Source organism: Pleuronectes platessa, chromosome 8 (genome assembly GCF_947347685.1).
Source record: "Pleuronectes platessa chromosome 8, fPlePla1.1, whole genome shotgun sequence".
NCBI classification, from domain to species: Eukaryota; Metazoa; Chordata; class Actinopteri; order Pleuronectiformes; family Pleuronectidae; genus Pleuronectes; species Pleuronectes platessa.
The window spans coordinates 23,278,551-23,296,431 of record NC_070633.1 but is presented as its reverse complement, the minus strand read 5'-3'; the positions used below and the strand labels follow the sequence as shown (position 1 = coordinate 23,296,431).

The 17,881-nt window shown below is 37.8% G+C and overlaps 2 protein-coding genes across 3 annotated transcripts; one reads left to right on the top strand and one right to left on the bottom strand.

Annotated features, from left to right (window-relative positions):
* Positions 1-170: 170 nt before the first annotated feature.
* On the bottom strand, positions 171-2,584 carry LOC128445405 (uncharacterized). 2 transcript variants are annotated; one of them, XM_053428044.1, is made up of 6 exons: positions 2,461-2,584; positions 2,000-2,329; positions 1,460-1,810; positions 1,174-1,296; positions 1,004-1,062; positions 171-606 (listed from the first exon to the last, which is right to left on the bottom strand). In XM_053428044.1, exons 1-6 carry the CDS (start codon positions 2,501-2,503, stop codon positions 469-471), a joined length of 1,044 nt encoding a protein of 347 aa, XP_053284019.1. In that variant the 5' UTR covers positions 2,504-2,584; the 3' UTR covers positions 171-468. The 2 variants fall into 2 exon arrangements, with proteins under 2 accessions (XP_053284019.1, XP_053284020.1); XM_053428045.1 differs by lacking the exon at positions 2,000-2,329 and having other exon boundaries at positions 2,461-2,533.
* Positions 2,585-7,448: 4,864 nt separating this feature from the next.
* On the top strand, positions 7,449-16,946 carry LOC128445628 (integrin alpha-6). The gene is made up of 25 exons (XM_053428374.1): positions 7,449-7,797; positions 7,884-8,005; positions 8,604-8,683; positions 8,775-9,045; positions 9,360-9,482; positions 9,630-9,843; positions 10,487-10,683; positions 11,007-11,095; positions 11,206-11,333; positions 11,431-11,520; positions 11,611-11,675; positions 12,008-12,153; positions 12,258-12,404; positions 12,557-12,678; positions 12,766-12,922; positions 13,655-13,738; positions 13,821-13,900; positions 13,987-14,061; positions 14,426-14,528; positions 14,634-14,810; positions 14,896-14,997; positions 15,546-15,656; positions 15,758-15,862; positions 16,071-16,196; positions 16,905-16,946. Exons 1-25 carry the CDS (start codon positions 7,622-7,624, stop codon positions 16,944-16,946), a joined length of 3,132 nt encoding a protein of 1,043 aa, XP_053284349.1. The 5' UTR covers positions 7,449-7,621.
* Positions 16,947-17,881: the final 935 nt, after the last annotated feature.

Here is a 17,881-nt window from a genome sequence, read left to right as displayed (position 1 = left end):
GGGATGTTGTAGACAAACTAAAGTCTAAACATTAATTTCACATTATATGAAAATGATTTTTAATTTATTGATAAAATATTTTTTGTTTGAAGGTCAAAGGTTAATATAGATTCAGTTATTTTACGTTGCATTAAATCTATTAAGATTTAAACAAGAAACACAAACAAATGTTTTATTCATAGATTTAATTTGCATATGTGAAAATGTATGAAAGTTTGAATCTTTCAAAAGCCAGTTTGAGTAGAAGCACGATTGACCTTGAAAAATGCTTAGAAATTGTAATTGCACAGTTCTATCTGGTGTCACCAAAAGCAGTTGCAAATGTGATTTTATACAAATATTATTTAATACGATCCAAATATTGTTATAACATTGGAGGTAACATTTATGTGAATGACTGTTCGCATGACAAAATTCAAGCCATGAATGATAATAGCTATTTAATCAGAAAGTCGACTGTTTGGATTGTTAATCTATCACATAAGCTCTGACATCAGAGTAGACCGTTTCTTCATCTGCAGGTTTTACATTTCCTCTCCTGGTTGTTTTACCAGCCTTCCTCCTGCTGAAGGTCGGTGCAGAATAAACCAATGAGTCCTCGTGTCTCTGAGGAAGCATGTGGAAAAAAACAAAATGTCTTGAAATTAACATATGAAAAGAAACCAATGCTTTACCAACCTTCCTGACCGATATGGATTTTAGGGGGCTGGTGCTAATATTATATATTTTAAAGATTTCATTAAAGATTTTCCTTAATGTTAATGTGTGTGCAAATTGGTAACAATGATAACAAACAAATACATAGAAGTTTGGCAACTGCAGGTCAAACTCGACACCAGATCATTTTGATCATTTTGATCATTTGAACCATGTTGGACTGACACAGACAGACTGTCCAGCAACAAATGCAGATACCGGTGTGTCTGTGACAGGATCAGATTTTAATCAATAAATAGGTTGGGCTCCATTATTAATGCTTCTATCTTTTCATCATGTACCTTACCTGCTGACTTGGCGGATTACCACCGACTGCTGCAGCCTCTGTTTGTAAAGAAACTCCAGCTGTGTGATAAAAGATAAAAGATGCTGCAGGTCAATTTACACAAAGGAGAAAATGTATTTATTTTTTGCTAAATACTTTTGATCAAGTAAAATATGAGAATATTTGATCACCTTTGCAACAATCACACATTTTCTTCTTGAACAGGACGACAACTCCAATCAGACTTATAGCCAATGCAGCACTTAACAGAAACAGAACTGTATTGGCCTTCTGTAGATCCCACCTGTTGACCACTGAAACACAAGAATTAAATAACCAAAGTTAACTAGGATTTGAAATAATGTTTAAATTCAAAAGGAACAAATATGACAAATTTGTGATACATGATATTAATTTATTCTATTGATTCTAATTTAAATACACAAATGTGATATTTTAACAATAAAAAACAGTTACCTTCATTTTCCAGTTTTATTCCTTGTCCAAATAAAATCTCTCCACATGTGACCACAGCGCAGTAATAAGTCCCAGAATCAGAGGAACTAAAACTCTTACAGAAATTGAAGACACATCTGTGGGGTGAGTGAGCTTCAAGGCTCCTGTTGCATTCATCACCACTACTGCCATGAACATAAACTAAACTGGAATGAGATTCATCAGCTCTGAACCAGTACAGCTTGTCATATGTTGGACATGTGTGGTTGTCAGAGCCGGACAGGACGGAACACTGCAGAGTCACAGAGTCTCCTGAACCGACCGGGTCAGATGGAGGGACTTGAATGACGGCAGTTATATCAGGTTCTGGTCCTGGGAAACACAAACACATAATTAAACTTAAATACATTTAGTTATATGCATTTAAGTAAAATGAGAAGGTATTTATTATCCATACAAAGACAACATAGAGACAATATTACATTTATTGTAAGTTGTGTTTGGTGTTTGCAAAGTAATGGTATCTTTAAAAGATGTGAAATGTTTGTGTTTTTCTTTTACCTTTAATTTTCAGAAATGTTCCAATCAATAATTTCATGTCAAGTTTTTGTTGTTTTATGCAATAGTAACCTCCAGCATCACTCGGCTCTGCTTTGTTAATGTACAGAACAAAGCTTCCAGGCTCTTGTTTGACTGTAAAGTGAGGAGTCTTATTAACACGAGGGTAATTATGGGTATATGTTCCTCCCAAGAATTCAGGCAACTTTTGAGAAACAAGCCGGATCCAAAATAATCTGCCGTATGCATCCGTCTTCTGGCGGCTGCACGTCAACTTCACTTCATCTCCGACATCAGCAGTCTTTGTCTCAAAGATCAGATCGAATGCGCTTCCTAAAAATTAAATTAAATTGAGCAACGTTTATTGATAATGACAGACTAATAAATGTGCTGTGCTGAATTGAGGTAAGAACAACAATTAAAACATCCCGTTTTTTCCAAATAAAATGTAGAGATTGACTTACGCGTCGCTCCGAGCAGCAGCAGCAGTTGGAATAAGATCAGCATTTTAATGAATCCTCTTCAGACAGTCATTGATTTAGATGCTTATATACTGCAGGAAGATTTCCTTCATGTAATCATATCAAGTGGGAGGGAACAACGTTGGAGCAATATGATTGGTCTCTCATTTTCACAGCGGAAATAATATCTGATATCTTTCCATCTAAAACACATGAAACAACCAACAGCAACCTCAAGTTTCATGTTTCTAAAGATGGCACTAGAGTAACACAACATGATGTAAAGTAAACATTATAATAACCTCCCACACATTACCTGTGGTCAGGTATGAGAGAACTTCCCTTATAACAAAATAAACAACACACTATGACCAAATGCAGCACATATTTGAGTTTGTCTCGTCATTTAATTCACTATTGAAATATTGTGTTTAAACAGAATTCGTGACTGGTTTCCAAAAACTGTAAAAAAAGTGGACCTTGTTGTGTTTTCTTTGCTGTGTGTCAACAGGATCACCATAAAACTACTCAATCAACTTTATTGAGAGTTGTTGGTGGTTTGGGGGGGGGGGGAGATATGTCCCAAGGAAGATGTCAATGTACAGAGCGGTTGTGATTAAGGGACGTAACCAAGAATACTTCCCCACAGTCTTTCAATGTAATAAAGTTTGGGCAACTAACAGAACATGTATCGAAACTGACATTTATAACCTCTAACAAACTTAATCTTGCTCCTGTCGGTTAATTCAGTTCATACTTTTCAACTTCCTTATAAAGACTTTGATGATTTGCTTTAAAGTCGTCACCATTTAGTCCCATTTTCTCTGAAGGTCATTTTAAATGCATATTGAAGTCCTGTGGAATAACACTGTTTTATTGTTATGTTTCTGCACAAGTGATGAACCAGTTTTGAGTTTAGAGTAATAACTTTCATTTTCCAACAATAACAAACATCTGGTTCAACTCCACAGGTTTAGCAGGATGTATTGCAGGTAACTTTGAATAAATGTTGGAATAATGTTTTTGATTTAATAGGATATTTAGAAGTAAAAGGATATAGAATACAATAACCTGAAGCACTTAAATGCCAAAGCTTTGAAGCCCAAATCAATTCTGACAGCACATAACAATCTATATCTACAGTGTAAGAATCTGCGTCCTCAATCAATAAAAATACAATCTTACAAACGGTTTATATTTAATAAATTAAAGACAAAAAGGTGTATGAAGCTCTTTGACACAGTGAAATGCTGCACGAGGCAGTGATGACCCCCCCACACAGCACATCAAGCTCAGCATGTTGAGCTGGGAGGTGGTTGTGGTCACACCGTCCATCGTCTGTATTCTCTACAGGCTGCTGTGAGCAGGAAGCAGAGCTCCACTGCCACAGTATCTCAGAAACACATTCACACCAAGTTTACAAACACAACAAACTGAACAACATAAAAAAAGACCAAAGAGTGGAGGTTCATGGTACAACTAGAACTACCTGTAAAATATGTCTTAAGTAATAATTATACATTATACATTATGGGGTTAAAACTACAGCAGAATACACAGAAACACATGTGTACAGTCGTGGTGACTGTACACATGTGTTTCCAAATGGAAACTTAAGCATTGCTGTGGCGAGGGTTTCAAATAAAGGTGTGAATACGAACAGTCTTTTCTCACGCTCAGTTTCAAGAAGCTGAGCTCGTTCTGCTTTTATATCTGTTATTAAAACGTCCAGTGGAAAACCAGTGTTTTATTGGTATGATTTTTAATATCACATCAACTTACAGGAATTGTTGATAATCACACACTTGCCAAATTTATGCTTTGATCTTAACTTAACTTATGACAAATTATCAACAAGTAATTCGGCAGTTGTTAAATTCTGTTTCAGTGTACATCAGCTGACAGTGATGCAGTGGCAGCAGGTACAAATTAATACTGAATGAAATAATATTCAATCAAAACTCCACCACAACAAAACATTGTGACAGTAATAGTTTATTAAACACAAGTCCCTTAGGAATTTGTTTTTAGATACATGTGTTTGTCATTAAGGGGTCTTGTTATCGCAAGAGGGGAGCAATGAATCAAAATGGTACTTTGTCAAAAACTCAAACAAACAGAATATCATCCCCAAATTCTATATATTTCAGACATTTTTTGCTGTATTCAAAATATGTAAAAAAAATTACAAGGCGGTCGTAACATATATATATATATATATATATATATATAACTAAATGTTTTTATAAATCCATGGCTTCTCAGCCGGCCTTTTCCAGGATCAGATGAGATGCACTAATGAAGTTGTGGCTGAAATTATTAGAAAATGAAATTGAAAAATGTTTTTCAAATTTTTCAAGCTCAATTTCAAAGCTTTATCAATAACCTGTAACTCTGAATGTCAATTATCATTAAAATGCACAGATGATGATAGGATCTCCACAATGAGGGGAAACAAATGAAAATACACATATATTTGAACACACACACACACACACACACACACACACACACAAACACTTTCAGCTTGTTCAACTAAAATCCGCCTGCTGAAGTTTTGTGTCGCTCTTCCCTCACTACATTTCCGTTTGAAGCCCCTAGTTGGGTGTGTGGTGAGTCAACAGCCTCAGTGGTTGGTCTCAGGGCAGACACACGGCCCAGCCTTCTCTCAGTGTAGCTGCAGTCTGTGGTTTTACTTGTTGTCGTGGCAGACGTGAACCTGAACAGAGACCGATGGAGGAGTTTCTGTGTTTGAGTATCTGTCCTCTGGCATTTTATGAAAAGCTGCACATGTTTTAAATGCATTTGTACATAACATGTACATTTTATCCAAAATACAAAAAAATTCTAATTTTGTATTAATTGTTTGCCATACAGCGGTCTGCAGCTGTGGAAAAAACCACTGAAACTCCTCCCCCTTCTCTGTTTGTGTGAGTGTGCCCATCTGCATTAGACAAAGTTGTGCGGTGAAACAAAATTTGAACAAACAGATTAGTCTCATACAGGTGAGAAAGCCTGGTAAGACTATGATTAGCTTTGAGGGAAAATGACATGTAAAATAAACTGTTATCTGAGAAAAATAACTGATGATGAAGATCAAATACACAACGCTCTCTCTCATATGTTTATCTGTGAACTCTCCATATCTCTCGATTCTCTTAGTCAGGTTTCCTCTCAGCGTTGCTCTCAAACCTCTGTTCCTCAAACCCAGAGACCGCCATGCTACACTCATGCTAACACAATTACGAAAAATCTTCATAGTGTTTATGTGGCGTTGCAAACATCATGAAATGTATTCAGGCCTCCTCAGGTTATCTAGAACGGCAGAGAGGAATACGCAGCTTTCAGCCACTAACTAGTTTCACGTTTACATGTTGCAACTTGTTAGGGAGCGAAGTAGCAACAGAAATTTAAAAAACACGGATGTTCAGTTAAAAAAATTAGAATTAGGTCATCTGGGCTGCATTATAATTATAGATTGCTCCATATCATAAATACAATACAAATGAAAACAATGTGTAGCGTATTAAGACTTCATCAGCATCAACTATATAATTAAAATAATTCAAGTGCTTATGCTAACAAAAAAATTTAAAAAATCTGACCCTCTATGCAGACTCATTTGAGGTGAATACATTGATTTATTAATAACTGATTTATTAATAACTTGAAAAAAGAGAGAGCTATCCAAAGTACAAAAAAACCTGCATAATACACCATCTGACAAAGGCCTGTGCTATTATGCTTAAATTAACAGGAAATTATATTTAATGTACACAGATCAGTAAGAGATAGAGATGTTGAGATTTAAATTATGTTTCTTATTTTTTTCTGAATTATACTGTTGGGGAGTAGCTAACTACGTGGTTCTCTGTCAGAATTGAGTGGTTGAATAGTGTCTGTTCTATTATATGGGCCAGAAAAATGATACTCTCTCTCTGAGTGAGGAAACCATTCTGCGTGAGAGAGAGAGAGAGAGAGAGAGAGAGTGACTTGTGAAGACCATCATCATTTACCTATGAGAGGCCCCAAGTGTACTTGCTCACACACACTTCCAAGAGAGATGATAATTGCTATTACACAAACACGAATATACTCTCTTACATGCCCAATCATAATCTTTCTTTGATTATGATAGTTATTATGACAAGAGTGTATGATAGTACATGTAAGAGACTATAACAGTGCTTCTGACAGAGTATTCTGGTCTGTGTGAGACCAAGTGTTAAGTATCTCTCATACACATCTGTTGAAACACCATACCATGTGGCGGCGACCAACACTCTGGCGCCTCCTGGTGGTAGGCTTCTCCTTTTCCTGGGCTCAGACTACAAGATATTTGTCTGTTAAATGGTCATTGTGTCAGATTAGCTGGTTATATTAGCCTGAAACCTGTAGATCAAAGGCCCACTCCACTGGTTGTAAAAAGAAGTCTGAATCCCGCCTCCTCCAACTTAATAGATGAGACATTTAACGTAAAGTAAAGTGTTAGATAACATCATTCTGAAACAGGTTTTGCCACTTTAGGTCATTCTATATATCTTACTGATATGAATATTTCTAAATCACAATGTTTCACGTTGTAAAACAAAGTGAAACATTGTGATTTACAGATTAGACTGATAAAGTTTAGACCTAGATTTGTCTCCTAAACGAATTTTTAATGATAAACCATCACTTCCTGACAGGGGGCAGGTGACAAACTTCTGAATGATGAGTTAACCGTTGCTCAGTGAATGAATAGCAGAGTGTGACTCAACAAGAGGTCAACATGAGTGCTCAGCAAATCTCTGGAGAGAATGTCAGACACGTATTTTTTTTACAGCGTCCATTAAAGGCAACGTGACCTATAAACACATTTTCTAAATAATCTGCCATGATCGAGTACCGTAGTGGAAGAAGGGTCGCTCAGAGGATGTGTCTCACAATGAACTTTAATCAGAGTAGAACTCGGTTAATATTAACTAGTTATCAGCTCATAAACGCTGAACAGTCCGGCTTTGTTTCTGTCAAGATAAATGTCTCAGCACCACACCCTCTGTTTGTCTGCCTGAACAGGTAACCAGTTAGCACCTGTTAGGGCCATTCCCTTTCAAACACTCCCTCTGTGCTCTCAGGAAGCCGGGGCATGATGTGAGAAAACGGCAGATTACACATTTGAATCATGGCCCAGCACTGGCACATGTTGTATGTGTGCAGCGTTTGGCACCTCCAGACCCTTCATGTGGCAGCTTTCAACCTGGACACTCACAACGTGCTGCAGAGAAGCGGAGATCCGGGAAGCCTGTTTGGATTTTCCATTGCGTTTCACCAGCAGCTGAGGCCTGCCAGAAAGAACCTGTGAGTGACAATATGTACGTTATTCAACTAAAGGATATAGAGTTCTGTGTGTGTGTGTCTTCACAACCTGAGGTTTCTTCCTCCAGATTGCTGGTCGGAGCTCCACAAGCAAAACACCAGAACCAGGTGAATGTTACAGGTGTTGTTTACCAGTGTGACCTGACTACGACGTCCGAGCGCTGTCAGCCCATTGAGTTTAACAGTGAAGGTTTGTCTGCTTCTTTTAATCTGAAGATTGCTTTATCTTACTATGTTTCAAACAATGGAGAGTAAAGTGTATTTTCCCCAGTAATGTATAAATGATATTACTCTATATTCATTTAATGCTAATTTGTACTTTTTCTTTTCTGACTAAAATACTGAATACGTACAGCCGGGTCCAAAACACTGAGACCTTTTCATAATTTTATATATATATTTTGGAAAGTTTCATATCTGAAGCTCCCATTTATCTGTCAGATTAGGATTTAATAAAATAAAAAAATCACATAGATTAAACGAAAGGCTCCCGATATATTTGGCTAATAAAGGTCCAAAGACTGAATTCAAATGTATTACAGCCTAGATTATTTTTTTCCTTACCTCTCCCTGTCTGGCATATTAACCTTGTGATCCCTAAATGTATATGAAGTAGTTAAAATTACAAAATTAAAAAGCATTGAGAAATCTGATGCATTAAGTACATACCAGTAATACATCTTTGTAAGGAGCATTTTAAAAGCAGGATGTGAGTTTAGCTTTTTCTACTTTATGTATTAAAGTGACGTTGTGGCCTCTTAGTGAGCTCAGCTTGTTTATTTTTGTAGAGTTCCTCAATAGCAAAGACATAAATGGCCAGTGGATGGGAGTTAGAGTGACGAGCCAAGGTCCGGGGCAAAATGTAATGGTAAGCGAAACACTCAACACTGGAAGAATAAAATCAGAATAGAATAAATCAGTCAACAGATTTTTATTGTTTCCTCTTCTGTCCCTTGTAGACTTGTGCTCATCGATACCGACAGTGGATCTTCAGCCCCAGCGGGAATCACCCTCACCTGCTGACGGGTCAGTGTTACCTTCTAGGAGACGACCTGCAGGCCGGGGGGAAAGACTGGACCTGGAGGAGGGTTGTTTGTGATTCTGAGCACCTCAGCAGACGGCAAAACAGCCACGAGTGGTTTGCGTACTGCCAGCAGGGCCACGGAGCCTCTTTTGCAAAGGACAACCGGTCACTGTTGTTCGGGGCCCCCGGCGCTTATCAGTGGAAAGGTGAAATAAAGCTTACAGCTGCAGCTCAGGTGTTTCATCAGTAAAAACTAAAATGTGCAACTGAGACAAAATAAGGGTTTGCCCTTTTTGTTTGTTTGTTCTTTTATTTCTGGAAATGCACTTTAACATTAAACCCTTTGTAATGTGTTAAATGCTAAATATGCTTTTTCTTCTGAAGAATAAGCTATATATTTTAATACGATTCACATTTTAGACAATAAATTATGCATATTTTCAACTCAAAATCTTCAAGGATATAATACTTTTTTTTCATTTTTTTTATTCTGTATAATGTTTGTCCTTGTTGTTTGCAGGGATTGTACGATTGGAGCTTTTGGACAAAACTGACGTCTTGTCAGTTGAATATCCTCGTGAAACAGGGGATATAGACACATTTGACACAGAGCTCATTCCTCTCCTGAGAGACAGCTACCTGGGTCAGTTTGTAGTCCGGTCAGAGTCAAATTGATGGTATATGAAATGTTTAACATGTAGAAAAGGTTATTTCAGCCATAGAGATCTAACATATTCCTTTTATAAAGTATAACTTTCCAATAATCCAGCTTCATTTTTTCACAATCAAGGATTCTCCATTGACTCTGGTATGACCCTGATCAAGAAGGGTGAGCTGACGGTTGTATCAGGAGCGCCACGCGGAGGCTTCAGCGGCCAGGTGGCTTTTCTCAAAGCGGATCCTGGTCGCAACAGAAGTTTGTCTGTGGAGTTGATCCTCTCTGGTCCAGGCTTGGCTTCCTCCTTTGGTTACGATGTGGCCGTGGTGGATTTGAACAATGATGGGTAGGTTTTATGAAATCTATTCAGATATTTAAAATGTGCTGCACGTAGGACAATCTTTTTATGGATCAGTCCATCCTACACTTAGGTTCATTGTAACATCTCATGATAAAAACGTTATTTGGGGATAGTCATGGTCACCAGAGGGAGTTTCCTTGACTTGGTGGTCCTGGATTTGTCCAAATACATTTGAAGTGACCAGATGAGCTTCTATGTTGCCTGACGATTTATTTTCACTTTCACAAATACCATCTTGAATGTGGCTGTGAAGACGTCTGTGCAGACCTTTTATTTTGATCCATGTCCCATACACTAACATGGAGGAGGCGGGATTTATGACATGTTCTGCAGCCAGCCCATGCAGGCCATCACATGACCTTTCTGTCTGTGTGACAACTTTATGATATATCAATACTCATAAGGTTTCAAAATTATAAATGATACATGATTCTACTTATACTGAGTAATAATTTTGCTTCTTTTTACAAAGACAGCTATAAAACCTGTATTAACATGACTTATTACTACTTCATTTGGATTATTATTTAGCAATTTGTCTTCATCAATCTTCGTCACAGAGCCCTACGTGGCCTATTGATCCAGTTCACACTGTTAAAACGTCCTGTTCCTGTGCTGTGTTCCTCAGATGGGAGGACCTTGCTGTAGGAGCACCACAGTTCTCCGTCAGAGATGGTTCTGTTGGAGGAGCGGTTTACATCTACATCAACAACAGAGGCAGAAACTGGAAGGACGTTGTTCCAACTCAGCTTCTTGGACACAGAGAATCCCTGTTCGGCCTCGCAGTGGAAAACATAGGAGACATCAATCAGGACGGTTATGGAGGTTGTGATGTTTTGATATTAAATTAATTATCCACTGAATAAACTGAAAAGTGAGAATATGATACTAGTTTGGGATTTAAACACATCTTGAATGAAACAGGGGTAGAACAAACAATCACACCAAACTGAAAGTTCACTGTAGGGCCGTTATGTAGTTAAACATTTCCATCCAATTATAATCACATTTGCATTTTCCCCTACCTTTAGGGATTTTATTAGCAAACAAACTTTAAATTGATTTGGGTCGCAGTAATTAACTTCTACCATTGTCTCCCATTCATGCTGCCAACCCCCCTCTGTCTTCATGTGCCTGTTTGCTGACAGATGTTGCTGTGGGGGCACCGTATGATGGTTCTGGTCGGGTGTATCTCTACTGTGGATCCTCTGATGGGATCAACAAGAAACCAGCACAGGTGAGGGTCGAGGGGCTTGTAGCGAAAAGGTCACAGTTCAATTGTCTTGATGGAAATACGTAGAAAATGAGATTGGACCTTGATGTTATGTCATATTCTCACGACTCCAGGTTCTCTCATCAGAATCCAAAAACATTCATCTGTTTGGATATTCTCTGTCTGGGCACTTGGATGTGGATGATAACCAGTACCCGGATTTGGCCGTCGGCTCGCTCTCAGATTCTGTTTTTATTTACAGGTAATTTCACAACCACAGCACAAACACGTTGATATGAGGGAAATATTATGTTTGTGTTGAATGGAGACTTTCTATTGTAATGCACTGTCTTGTCCAGAGCGAGGCCAGTGGTCAGTGTTGGCAGCACTCTGCAGCTGCAACCAAGTGAAATAGACATCACAAAGGACCAATGTGATAAACGCACGTGGTAAGGTGGACAACAACACAAATTATAACGTCTTCTACCTGCATGTTCACTGGCTTTTCACCCAATGTCTCTGCACAAATGTCTGTGAAGTGAGTTCACAGCTCAGGCGTGTTTTACCTACACCTCCCATCCGGCAGCGTTCAACCCCAAACTGAGTGAGTTTCCTTATCGTCAGTTCTTTTCTCTTCCAATTGAATCCAAGTGTTTTTCACTTGTATTTTGATTATTAGAATAAATGTTATGGAAATGTCGTAGGGCACAAACCTCAGCTAACAGTCCCCTTATGAAACCACATTTAAATTCACTAGATCCAGATTCTTATATTGATCTGCTTTGAATTTTTCACCTTCACAGATATCAGTCCCCTAAATATGCCAGACTATGTCAAAAAATACTTTTTGTAATGTTGAAAAAATTAAACTAATCGATAATAATAAAAAAAGATTGACTCTAGTATCAATTATACGCTCACATGTTTTCTCTTTAGAGCTCAACTTCACCTTTGAGGGTGACGCTGAGAGGAGAATGGCATGGCTTCCTCCCAGAGTCCAATTCCTGGGTTTATCTCAAGGAAAACTGGAGCTTCCGGGACAAGGGAGAGAAATATGTGTCGACACCAAGCTTCGAATTCTGGTACTCTCACATCTATTGTAATAGAAATATGATTATAGTCCAATGGTCCCTTAAAGAGGACAACACCATAACACATGTTGATCCACAATAAACCTCTGTTCCAGCATGATATCAAAGACAGGCTGAACAGCATCCCCGTCTCTGTCACTGTGTCTCTGTGGAGCTCCAGTCAAATGACCAGGACAAGTGCAGATCTGCCCGATGTGACCCCTGTCCTCAACCTCTACCAGGACAGGAGCACTGTCTCAGAGGTACCAACATACGCCCTTCTTCCTCATCAGAGCTGCAAGAATTAAATCCTTTGAAATGTGTCTTTTAGTCTTTGAGACCAGGTCAAGCCAAGTGTAAAGAAGCTGGATGCAGTTGTATAAAGAAACAACATCTGCTGTGTTGTTTCTAACAGATCTTCCTGATAAGCAAGGGCTGTGGCAGCGACAACATTTGCCAGAGTAACCTGGAGTTAAAATACAAGTTCTGTTCCAGAAAAACACGAAAGGATCACGATGTTTTCACGTCACTCGCCAGGTAAGACAAAAAGGTGAACCAAAAGAAAAGCAGAGTAACACACGTGTTTCTAAATGAATGTTTACTCACCTGTGGTTGTGTCTCCAGAGAGGACGGTGTAGCAGTCATCACTCCCTCGGAGGAAGACATAGCCTTGGAAATAACTGTGACCAACAGAAACGGGGATGACGCGCACCAGAGTCACTCGATCATCCTGCTCCCAGATACTCTTCATTACTCCTCTGTTATCTACGACACGGCAGCAGTGAGTATACGACAACTCTCAGTGTGTAATATTAAAACATTTAATATAAAAACACACACACACATACGTAGCCTACACTGTGTTACACACACAGACCCGTAGCAGGCAGGGATGTGTTATTACGGTGGGATGTTCATTCAGAGAAATTTTGACAGAAATCCAAACTTATTTTTCAAAAGGGACAGTGTAGAATAATTAATATGAGCACAATGGTTCATATAAATGTACCAGAGTTAGTCTCTTAGACAAAATGTCATCTGCAGTCCCAGACAAAAATTCATACAATACAATAAAATACCTACATGTCATTGACTTCTGTAAACCACCAAGACCTGATAATAAATAAGGGCAATTAAAAAAACTAATCTGTAATGAAAATTGTGTTTCATTTCGACCCCAACACTTAAGTAATCTAAAATATCTAAACATCAACATCTAAAATTAAGTTATTCAGGGTTTCATAAGGATATAAAGATATTTTTACCCACAACCTTTTTCCCTTATTAACTCAGATACTTATACATGGTTTTGAACTAAAACAGAATGTTGTGAAGGGGAAATTGAAAACAAAAAATAATAAAAACAATAACAAGGAAAGAGCTGTGATGGATTTATAACATTATTGGGATAAATACACGCCTGCCTCAATTGACCTTTTCCTCATTTGCATATATACACACTTTTGGTATATATAAATATATGCACATACCATAAACTAATTTGTATCCACAGGAAACACAAATGAGTTGTACAGCTAATGACAAAGGAACACAAATAGACTGTGAGCTTGGAAACCCGCTGAGAAGAGACTCTGAGGTGAGTGTCACAGCTCAGTTTACACATGTGTCCCCATCATGTTCTCCCTCGGTGTAATCCAGTGACTGCCCTTATCCCTTAGATTACTTTTTATGTCCTACTCACCACGACCAGCATTTCCCTGAGTACAAAAGACGTCAACGTCACCGTGCAACTTACCACGTAAGTGAGGACAGAACTGTAAAGTTATTGATCAGTGGGCTGCATGTGATTATGAATAACAGCTTTTATATTATTCTGTTGTGTAGGACAAGTGTGCAGACCATTCAACCTGTAGAGGCAGTCGCCAAAGTGGTTTTTGAGCTGGAGCTTCAAGTTTATGGGTCGGTACCGAATGTTGTTTCTACCTTTTTAAGCTGTGTCATGTTGCCAGAGCCAGACTGATATGGATCTTTTACTTCTGATATAAGGAAGTAAAACATGTGCAAAACAGATCTATCAGCTGATAATAATGTGGAAATGTGATTGAGGCTTGATATCTTACAGTTTAACCATTAACTTTTTTAATGACACGAAACAGAAATAAATCAAATAGAACTTGATTTAAGAGAATAGACTTAAATCTTTAAGTTCTTAACCCGCATCTTTTTTTTGTCCACGTATATTTGGATTCTCTAGTAATTATTATTGATGTTTTAATCGTAGAAAAATCCCCAAAGATCTGATTTTATTTAATTTTTTTTGTAGACAAGCCAGACCTTCCCAAGTGTCACTTGGTGAAAACGTGAGAGGTGAAAGTACCATAAAGACAGTGGAGGAAATTGGAACCCGGGTTCGATATGAGTTCAGGGTGAGACGCCATTTGTTGCTAACTTACATACATTAAAATGATTAATACAATTCTTTTCTCTCACACAAACAAAGTTCAGTGAAATTGTTAGTTTCTGTTTCTCAGATAACTAATCTGGGCAGACCACTGAAATATTTCGCCAACGCGTCACTAAACATCCACTGGCCAAAGGAGAACTCTGTGGGAAAATGGCTTCTGTACTTGACTCAGATCAGCAGTGACGGTGTCCAGTCCGTCTCCTGCTCACCCGCAGAGGAAATCAATCCACTCAAACACGTAAAGGTAATAAAGACATTTCAGCTTTTTGTTTTATTGTGTAAGTACTGCATGTTAACCCTCCTGTAACTGGCTAATGTTTGACATCAAGGGTTGGCTCCACCCAGCGAGGAAAAGACGTGAAGCCGAACACGAAGCGCTCTCAACTGACCTGTTCCCTTTTCTTTCAAAAAAAAGGAAACGCAAAACTTTGGTAAGACATTATTAAAGATACAAACAAGAACCTACATTCATGAATGAGAGTGAGTGCAGTCGTTTGGGTTTAATCCTCAAATCTCCATCCATAAAGCATAGTTTGGTAAAAGTAAAATAATTTGACTTTCTAAACAGTCTCTGAAAATGAAATAAGAGAAAATCCAATTAAAGAGAGGTGTCCTGTATATCTGGTAGACCTGTATACAGTGATACAGGTCACATGACATACATACATTTTACAGAAACAAGAGGATTGCACTAAAATCCCCTGAAAAAAGACGTGGGTCCTATTCATCTAAATTAGCTATAATATCTCATTTTAAGTCAGTGGGTCATACAAATACAAATTCAGTCGTCTCCTATTTACACAGGAATTTGTTGATGCTCCCTGAGTGAGACGTCTGTGATGGGGAGAGATTTGGGGGAAATGAGTAAAGGTTGGATTGGAGGCGTAGAGAAAACTCAGTGTGAAGTTGTGTGATGACCTCAGGCCTGTTGTGTGCGTGCGTGTGTGTGTGTGTGTGTGTGTGTGTGTCTCCTCCTCAGACCTGCTCAGATGGACTGAAGTGTGTGGAGATACGCTGCCCTCTGCTGGGCCTGGACAGCTCTGCAGTAATGGTTCTGCATTCATACCTCTGGAACACCACTTTGATTGAGGTTATTCAACTTCTGTGAAATACCTCCTCCTCTCTTCAAGGGTTGACATAACCAGCTTTTATTATTATGACTACGTCATTTATTTTGTGCCTCTCATTCAGGATTACAGCTTTTTGAACTATCTTGACATTGTTGTGGATGCGACCCTCAGTTTAACCAACTCTCCAGAGAATATTGGATTGAAAGTACAAAAGCCCAGCACAAAGGTAACATCAGAAGGAATAATAATTAAAATAATTATAATCTACTGTTTTGGTTTAGAAAAGGATTTAAGATCCTTCACAATAATACTTTTAACACTGTAATTTATGCACAGAAGTCAAAGATATATTGTTATTTTAGAATTTTTAAATGTTTACTTGTTATTGTATTTAAGGACTCAGATAATACAGAAAGTTGTATTATTGTCCACAGGTTAAACTCACGGTGTTCTTTGAGAAAAAGGAAGAATACTTCACCAAAGTTGCCTGGTGGATAATCTTACTCACGGTCGTTGCTTTGCTTCTGCTGCTGGCCGTTTCTGCCTACTTGATGTGGAAGGTAAAAAGTTTAATGAATCTCTAATAATGTGTGTTGTGGTTGTGGTTAAACAATTGAACAAGAGGAAGTGTTAAACGCTATAAATCATTTCAGTTTTCTGATCCAGAGTTAAACTTCGCAGTTTGCATAGTCAGTCAGTGCACAAGAATAATCTAACAATGGATGTCAGGTTGAAATGGCAATGCTCTATTCCTAAAATACATTATTTTCATGTTTCTTGAAAGGAAGAATTGCCTGCTTAAATTTTTACATTTGTCCGACAATACAGTTGCACAATTTAGTAATAATAGAAAAAACTTTATTCATAGAGCACTTTTCAGGCAAAATAGGTCAAAACACAAATGCTGTTGATTGATAGTATGAAGCAATGTTAATGAGCTTTCTTTGAACGGATTTTGTCCCTTATTTTGAGTTTTTGTCCTGTTTTTGAATAGTTTTCTGAAGTAAACAATAACAGTAACCCCCCCTCATGTTGACTCTAAGTATATTATAACAATAATAATATTTGGATGAGCTCAATTCAAGATAATGCATAAAATGTGAATAAGGCAAAAAGTCTTGAATATACTGTACGAGCAACAATTTTTGCAACTATATTATTGTTTACCACTATTGTGTTAAAGTGAGTTATTATTAGCTCTGTACCATGATTTACTCTCCATTCCACAACACACACATTGATTGTCCCTTATTATCTGTCCTTTTCAGCATGAATGCATCAACTGTCTCGCACATAACAAGAAGATGTAAACCCAGAGACTGCTCCTCTCACAGCCTGAAAGAAGAAACCAACAACGCCCTGATGCATCATGGACCAGTGACATTCTTTTTTTAAATATATGATATTACATACAGCTTTCTTTGTGAAAAGACACATTTGATGCAGACCATTTCTATTATTGTTATACATTTACTTTGAGCAGCTTTTGTAAGAAATCAAATGAAAAATAAAGAAAAAATAAATCAACACACTTTTTTCTTGAGTTTTTTTTAATGAAGCTGAAAATATCACTTGTTTGATAACAAAAGGTTTTTTTACGACAACATGAAACAAAAACGTTCAGCATGAAGGAATGTGCGAGTCGAGGGAATCCATGTAGAGTTTGTGCTGAAGAACAATTTACCTGAAATTCAGTGGAAACATTTCACCTCTGTGGTTTAATCTGACTGCTGATCATCGAATACACAAACGATTACAACACTGTTGCTTTGAAATACTGTGACACACTGTTTTCTCTTTTATGTGGTTCCTGTTGTCTAGAAAGGGTTTAATTCCAGAATGAGATCCACCTCTCATCATTTGTCTTTTCGGAGGATACGATCAAATTTGTCATGAGTAATACAAATGTATATTTTTTGAAAATCTATCAATTTTAGAATGAAACTTTTTTCTTGACATGTTCTGTATTGAACTGGTGCAATAGCCAATTTGACTACTTCACATATTCCTCATTCAATAGCAAAGTGTCCTTTCGCAGCATCGGTACATTCTGCTTGTTTTCATCTCTGTTCTCTTTTGGTCCCATCCATCAACTCCATCTTTAGAAAAGTGTTTGACATCTTGAGAAATGTGCTTTTTTTTTCTGTATTTACAAAATCTGCAGCAGCTTAGCTTAGCATAAAGACTAGAAACAGTTTGAAACACTTAGCTTTGCTCTGTTCAAATGCTGTGTCTCCGTTTTTTT

Coding starts and splice junctions, on each gene's coding strand:
- LOC128445628 (XM_053428374.1), top strand. CDS start 7,622: ATGGCCCAGCACTGGCACATGTTGTATGTGTGCAGCGTTTGGCACCTC. Junction 8,684..8,774: donor GTCCGGGGCAAAATGTAATG/GTAAGCGAAACA, acceptor TGTCCCTTGTAG/ACTTGTGCTCATCGATACCG. Junction 12,405..12,556: donor ACAGGAGCACTGTCTCAGAG/GTACCAACATAC, acceptor TGTTTCTAACAG/ATCTTCCTGATAAGCAAGGG.
- LOC128445405 (XM_053428044.1), bottom strand. CDS start 2,503: ATGCTGATCTTATTCCAACTGCTGCTGCTGCTCGGAGCGACGC. Junction 1,811..1,999: donor AACATTTCTGAAAATTAAAG/GTAAAAGAAAAA, acceptor TGTGTTTCCCAG/GACCAGAACCTGATATAACT. Junction 607..1,003: donor GTAATCCGCCAAGTCAGCAG/GTAAGGTACATG, acceptor ATGCTTCCTCAG/AGACACGAGGACTCATTGGT.